Consider the following 7,882-nt stretch of genomic DNA (forward strand, 5'->3'; position numbering starts at 1 on the left):
ATTATTTTGCTCCTTTGCACCCCAGCATCTCTACTTGCACATTCATCTTCTGCACATCTATCACTCCAGTGTTTAATTGCTATATTGTAATTATTTCACCACTATGGCCTATTTATTGCCTTACCTCCCTTATCCTACCTCATTTGCACACACTGTATATAGACTTACTATTGTATTACTGACTACATGTTTGTTTATTCCATGTGTAACTCTGTGTTGTTTGTCGCACTGCTTTGCTTTATCTTGGCCAGGTCGCAGTTGTAAATGAGAACTTGTTCTCAACTGGCCTACCTGGTTAAATAAAGGTGAAATATATTTTTTTTATTGAGGATAGTTATGTATCCTACTGGAGTTTTTAAATCTGCCACACCCCAGTTGAATCAGCTTTTGTTTTGTCGGAGCAGAAAAGCATGTTTATTGAGAAAATGTCTTGCACAACTAACTTAATTCATTTTGATCACTTTACACATTTATTTTTTGTGATCCACTGTAAACATAATTTGCTGGATGACATGCGAGTGAAGGAGAGACAATTGATACAAGCACAATTTTGTTCAAGTTCCCTCTTCCCCGCGTCTCCTTGATTTACCTTTGACCATTTTCAAAAGTAGGTGAGGAAGGACGCAGAAGTTAAGCAAACCAATTGAGGAAAGGCCATTGGGCACCACAGTGGCTCTATCGAACCTTTAGCCCCTGCCCTTATGGTCATCTGTGAGAAGTAGCCACTCCCCCAGGCACTGTGGAGAACCTGTCCTTGGCAGCGGGGGTCCTCTTTCCCCTTCCTTGAGCTGCAAGAGGGCGTGGTAGTCCCTCCATCCTCCTCTGGTCTCGCTCTTGTCTTTCCCTCCTCTCTGCTCCCTCGTTTATCACGCTGGCTGTGAAGTCTGTCTGGTTCAGGAAGGCGATGGTCTCATTCCGCCTGCGGCTCACGTAGCCCTTCAGAACGGCGTTATAGGGGTTAGAGGCAGCGTCCGCGTCTGGATCGTCTGATTGGTGCTTGAACTCCATACGGGTGATGACAGGCAGGAGGAACTGCCCACCTGTGTTGACCATACCTCCCTGACAGAGAAAGGGAGAGAAGCTGTCACTCACTCAATTTAGTTCACAGTGTGACATTTGTATATAAAAAATTGTCTCAAGGCATACAAAAGCCATGTGGCCAAAGAAAGAAATCAAACAGGAAATACAGTACTGAGGACCACTCATGAGACATAATACGATAGAAGCAGTGAGTTGACGTACACCCATGGCCTCCGAGACCAGGCGGGGGGGCAGGGGGACCAGGTCGCACCCCGAGCAGGGGTCCACGTATTCCCCAAAACGCCTCCTCACCAATGCCACGTCCTGCAAAGACTGGCTCCTCCTCTCCTCCAGATCTGTCACCACACACTCTGGGTAGGACTGGCCTAGGACTACACCTAGAGGGAGAGGCTGAGGTTTAGCTAAAGTGTAGATGGATAAGGGGAGTTAAACACCAACAAGTCTATACAGGGAAACACATGAGAGTTGTGTTAGTGGTAAAGCTATAGTATGGTAAGGTTATGGTAACTCTATAGTAAGATAAGGGTAAGGCTATGGTAAAGTTATTACAATAAGGTTAGGGTAACTGGAAGTTTAAGTTAAGATTAGGAGGATAAGGCTGGTGTTATTGTCTCTCACCGGCACGGCGCAGCATGGAGGCTGGGCACTTCCAGGGTTTGTGTATGAGGTCATCAGGCAGCACCGCCAGCTCAGGGCACCACTTCCTGACATAGCTTCCGTAAGGGTCACAGGTCATGGCTGCGTCAACAGGGTGCATGACAAAGTTCCAGTGGTCCAGACCACACATGCCTCCATTCTGCCACATCATGGCATCTATGGCTACGTCAGCATCCACAAGGGTGTCCTACACACACACACAGTCCAACGTTATTAGCAAATCAAATGTTATTTGTCACATGCTTTTGTAAACAACAGGTGTAGACTAACTGTGAAATGCTTGCTTAAATGGTCATTTTCCAACAATGCAGAGTTAAAGACAAAGTAAAAAATAAATAATAGAAATAGTGACACTGTGAATAACAAGTAAAAATAACATGGCTATATACAGTTAGCACCAGAACCAAGTCGATGTCCATGGGTATGAGGTTATTGCGGTAGACACTATGTCCATATAGGTAGGGGTAAAGTGACAAAGCAACAGGATAGATAATAGGCAGCAGCAGCAGTGTGTGGTGAGTGTGTGGCATCAGTGTCCATGTGTGGGCATTTAGTGTGTGTGTGTGTGTTGGGGTGTCAGTGTAAGTATGGGTGAGTGAGTCCACTGTGTGTGCATAGAGTTTGTGCAAAAAAGGGTCAATGCAGGTAGTCCGGGTAGCCATTTGATTAGCTATTTTGCAGTCTTTTTTAGCAGTCTTATGGCTTGGGGTTATAAACTGTTCAGGGTCCTATTGGTTCCAGACTTGGTGCACTGGTACCGCTTGCAGAGAAAAAAGTCTATGACTTGGGTGGCTGGAGTCTTTGACCATTTTTTGGGCCTTCCTCCGACACCGCCTGGTATAGAGGTCCTGGATGGCAGGGAGCTTGGCCCGAGTGATGTACTGGGCTGTACTCACCACCATCTGTAGTGCCTTGCGGTCAGGTGCCTTGCAGTTACCGTACCAAGCGGTACCAGTGCACCAAGTCTGGAAGTCATTAGTCATTAGTCATTAGGTATTCAAGTCATTAGGTATTCTAACTCAGGCGAGCAACAACTCGAGATGTAACATTAGAGATCGCAAATAAGCTGTTAACAGAGACACACCCCTCCTCCTTTCGTCTTACCCAAGTCTGCCATCCGGTCTTGACAATGCATAGAACAACCAGCGAGATGTACACTCTCTCAGAAATAGAATGAGATTCACTTTCTATGATCTCTCTCCCTCTGCTCTGATAGATATGAGCCTGAAACTCTCATCTCTCTAGCATTGCACTTCATACTTTTTTCCCTTATAAAATTATAGCTGCGCGAAGGGTTCTAGAGGAACTGCGGCACGCATGAGAAATGTAAATACATTTACCAAAGGTAGAGTTACTGCTCTGTTCAGAAAGAAATGAAATAATTCAGAATAGCCTACTACACTATGAGAAAGCCTACACTTTGCCACAGATGATAAATGGTTTATTTTCAAAATAGCCAAGCTGTGGAATGTAGCCCAATACAAGGCAGAGCCTACAGTCGGGAACAGCGGCAAATATGTCAGTGAACAAACAGCATGCAGACAAAACTGGCCTTTCTCAATATTTGAAATAGCCTACAATCGTGGGAAAACACAGGTTGGAAAACAAATGGCTAATGCTGAAAAGAGAATACTCTAATATGTCAGCTTTAGGCTACCAAAACATTTGATCAACTTCCAAATATTGTTTTCCAAAGTAAAACAAGAGAGGCACGAACGCATAGGTGTGAGTCAGCGAAACTGGAAAGCTTTTTTTGGACTATAATTTCCTGATATTGTAGCCTACAATATGTGTCTCCACACAACTAGGCCTAGGCTATTGATGGATTCAAGACAAGGTCGTTTTCATTGATTCATCTCAGATTCTCAGTTTGTCAGTGTCAAAGTAGCCGGTCATTTCGATCATTTGTGCAGTATTATGGTGCTTTCAAGACAACTGGGAACTTGAAAAAACTAGATCAAATCATGATGTCAGTGATCTTCAGGTCAGAAAGTCAGAGCTCTAGAAAGAGGCCAGTTCCCCACATGGGATTCCGAGTTGGATGACCGGTCAAAACTAATTTTCCCAGTTGGAGCTAGTTTTTTCCCGATTTTCCAGTTGCCTTGAACGCACTGAAGTCGGGAGTCAGAGATTTCCCAGCTCCGAGTTCCCAGTTGTTTTGAACGCGGCATTAAAAAAGATGGATTTAACAAGTGACATCAATAAGGGATAATAGCTTTCACCTGGTCAGTCTGTCATGGAAAGAGCAGGTGTTCTTAATGTTTTGTATACTCAGTGTATATAATCCATGTCCTCGTTCAACCACGATTTTGAGAAACATAGGATATTACAGTTTTTCAGTTCCCGTTGATAGGATGGTCTCAAATGAAGCTCATCCAGTTTGTTCTCTAGTGACTGCACGTTCGCCAATAGAACAGAGGGCAATGCAGTCTATTTGCTGGCCGACGTTTATTTGTCAGGATGCCGCCTCGCCTGCCTTTCGGTGCCGCTTCCTCTTTCGATTCCCGGGGACTAGGGGCCTGGTCCGGAGTAAGCTGAACATCCAGAGCTGCCGACTCGTCGCAGTAGACATTTTCATTTAACAGACAAAGCTCTATAGTCTGGTGTGTATGTCTGTGTGTGTGTGCGACCGTGTGTGCGTGAGTCTCACCTGGAACCAGCGATATCCCTCCTGCCATGGTAGATGGAGGTAAGCTATGAGGAAAGAAGCTACTACGTGTCTCATATAGTTGTTCATCCATCCAGTCAGCCACAGCTGTCTCATTGCAGCATCTACTAGAGGATAACCTGTCCTGCCCTTCTGCCACGCCTTCAGATGACCCCTCTCATTGCTCCACCGAAGGGCCTGATTGGACAGAAACCAAGAAGAGAGTGAGTATCCTGCTTTCATTGGATACAAACTAGGAAGAGAGTGCTAGAGCTAGTGTTAACCCTGTCCTTGCCTTGTATGGTGGTCTGAGTGATTCCCAGGGCAGGTCTGGGAACAATGTTAGCTGCCAGTAGGCCAGGTCCCTCCAGGCCAGTTTTCGTATGAACTTGGGGGGTCGGCAGCGCGCCCCCTTAGTGTCCCACAGCAGCCAGCGAGCACTCAGCTGGCCAAAGTGCAGGTAAGGAGACAGACAGCTGGTGTTGGGGGCATCCGCACGCCCTGATTCCTTCTCATATCTGTACACACCTGGAATACGTACACACACACACACATAACATATCTATTCTGTAGGGCGGTTTAATTCCGAGTACAAGTAGAGAAAGGGAAATGTGTGTGTCTCACCATCATTTAGAAAGGCCTCTAGACGTGACTGGGCCCCCTCCTCACTGAAGTCCCAGGAACTCCTGATGTTAGCCGCCCAGTCAATCTGGAACAGACACTCACATTAACATACAACCAACAATAACCCAGACCCCCATGTGCTTCAGTCCAAGGGGTTACTGACCGTGGTTCCATCCTTCCTGCAGGGCATGCGTGCCAGTCCTAGCCCCTCCAGAGGGCAGCCTCTGGGCCAGACAGAGGGTGAGGGGAGCGATATGGGGGGGTCCAGGGGAACCCCTAACCCTGGGCCAGGGTTCATCTGACAGCAACTCATGAAGTGGGATACAGAACCAATACCTGAGGGAGGGAAAGTGTGTGAGAGAGTTACTGCTGTGTCATATTAAATGTTAATAACAGTAGTAGTGGTTGTAACAGTAGTATTACCATACCTCTGAGTCCCACCCCCTCAGTAGTAACAGTATAAGGGTCTCTGAGACAGTAGGAGTGGACCATGTTAACCTCCACCCTGTCTTTCTGCAGCGCTGACACCACTACCTGGTCCCGCTCTCTCAGCCACGGCTCATAGAGGGCGCTAGCCAGCACCGTCTGCGCCCCCGTCTCTCTCACCAGACTCCTCAGGGCAAGCAGCGAGGAACCAATCCCCTCTCTCTCCTCATCCGTCCGAAGGAAAACAAGATGGCTGCCGATGTGTTCCAGAGCAGAGCTGAGACAGGACAGGGCCTGGTGCAGCCAGAATTTACCTGGGATGAGACAGAGAAGGATTAGACACAGATCAGGAGACACAGAAGCTGAGGTAAAGAAATAATGACATAATATGTATATGTTTATACTTACAGGCGCCTCCCATAGCCACGGTTACCCCGGGACCCTCCTCCTCCTCTGGGCACCAGATAAAGACGGGGATGACCGGCCCTCCAGCCGCCAACGAGCCAATCACAGCTGGGTTGTCATGGAGACGCAGGTCCCTGCGGAACCACAGCAGCACAGGGGGTGGAGCCGAGGGCCATCGAGGCATACCTACCACCTGCTGGCCATACCCCTTCCGCCGCTGACGTCGGTTCTTTGAGCGCTTTGGCTTCTCAGATTGGTCCACTTCGCACTCCACCACTGTGATGTCATCTTTGGCTTGGTTGAGATTGGATGTCAAAGAAGTGGCAATAGAGGCACACACATCCTGAGTGACATTAGACCACTTTATGTCTGTCTGTTTCTGGGTCTGGGTTGGGCCTCTCTGTCTCTCTGTCTGAGGAGAGCTGCCATGTCCAGAGGATCTTCTGGGTGATGTGGAGTCTTGGTGTTGAGCCTGAGTCTGTCTCCTTCCTCCTACTGCTGCTAGCTGGGCATAGCTCGCACCCTTGGGTAGAGGGGCTGGCGGAGGCTGGCTGGAGCTACCATTAGGAGAAACTGACTGACTCTGAATGGAGCTATTCTGGGGTCTGTAGGTTGCCGTAGCCTGGGTGTCTGTTTGACCCTGGAGTTTAGGGTCTGGGAAGAGGGGCTTGGTATCGGTCTGCTGTTGCCCTTTGACCTCTAATAGGGACAGAGCCAGAGCCACTGCCAACTCATCATCCTCATCCTGTAACAGACAATTATGGTCATATATACAGCTTTAGTCATATATACAGCTTTACAATGTTAGAGGTTCGAAATAGTCTCTGTCTCTGCTTTACCTTCTTGACAAATACAACTCAGCTGGAAAATCCAGCTGTACCAGCTCAAGCCAGTGAACAGCACAAAATCTGATCTGGTCTAAACTGGATTTTCCAGCAGGGTACGTTAGGCCTACAACACTAACAAAACACACACAACTATTAAACTAACAAATGTCATTGTGTTGAGACAGAGTATCTATAATACTTTTAGAAGATGACTGGACTATACACACCCACACACAAACAAACAAACCAACAGTCGTACCTTGGAGAAGTATTCCAAATAGATTGAGGTGAGGGTGGTGTGAAGGCTGTTGTGATCGGTGGCTAGGAGCTGGATGAGCGGCAAGAAATGTGTCCGTGTATCGTTGTGTCCCAGTACAGACACACACAGACAGAAGAAGCCCTCGGCGTTCTCTCTCCCCACAAGCAACTCTCTCAGCATCTGACGAACCTGGGACATGGGGTCCTCACCACCCGATACAGGCATGGTCTATTGCTGGTGATGAAAAGCAATAAAACGGAGAGGAGTTCCCTACTGAAACTGTCAGTCTCTCTTAAAATTCAAAATGCCAAAAAATCCAGATTAGGTCGTAATCATCCATGAGAAGACAATGTTAAAGGTTGTTGATTTCTTTTGCATTTTTCGGGAAGTTTTCGATTAGTGGTGATAGTGGGACAGAGAGAATCGAGTATGCTGCAACGTGAATGAGTTACTCAACAGCTGATAGCCAGTTACACAAACTCAATCCCACGCTGTTTTGTAATTACTTCGGATGTGATGCAATGTAACATTGTGACCAATAGAGGGCACACGTCTACAATATTACAGTCATTAGTCTCACTTCCTACGCTCATGGTGCTCCTGAGAAACACACAGCTTCCCTCTCCACACTAAAGACAAATAAAATCATCATCCCTCTCCCACCAAGTGTCTTTTATACCGTTCATTTATTCTCTTGATCCTCATGCTATACGAGAGAGAGAGAGATCAATAGTGTTTAGACAAAGTATGTAGTCTCTAAGTGTGTGATCAATAGAGAACAGGGAGATTAGCTGGCTTCTCTCTGTCTCTCACTAACAGATAGATCAGTGAATGGACCAATCTGCCATAAGCCTAAACACATCTGTCTGCCGTCACATGCTATCAATAAAGATCTGTTTTGAATGTATACCTAAGAGATCAAAGAGAGAAAAAGAGGTGACAGGAGAAGAGATGAGGGCTCTCCAGAGGGTGGTGTGGTCAGCCCAACGCATCATC

The 7,882-nt window shown here is 47.0% G+C and overlaps 1 protein-coding gene across 1 annotated transcript; it reads right to left on the bottom strand.

The window, feature by feature from the left end:
- Positions 1-375: 375 nt before the first annotated feature.
- LOC139539981 (deoxyribodipyrimidine photo-lyase) lies at positions 376-7,380 on the bottom strand. The gene is made up of 10 exons (XM_071343443.1): positions 6,887-7,380; positions 5,804-6,545; positions 5,398-5,709; positions 5,133-5,305; positions 4,970-5,054; positions 4,641-4,873; positions 4,349-4,543; positions 1,660-1,885; positions 1,243-1,418; positions 376-1,059 (listed from the first exon to the last, which is right to left on the bottom strand). Exons 1-10 carry the CDS (start codon positions 7,109-7,111, stop codon positions 706-708), a joined length of 2,721 nt encoding a protein of 906 aa, XP_071199544.1. The 5' UTR covers positions 7,112-7,380; the 3' UTR covers positions 376-705.
- Positions 7,381-7,882: the final 502 nt, after the last annotated feature.

This window comes from Salvelinus alpinus, chromosome 15, assembly GCF_045679555.1.
Source record: "Salvelinus alpinus chromosome 15, SLU_Salpinus.1, whole genome shotgun sequence".
Lineage (NCBI taxonomy): Eukaryota > Metazoa > Chordata > Actinopteri > Salmoniformes > Salmonidae > Salvelinus > Salvelinus alpinus.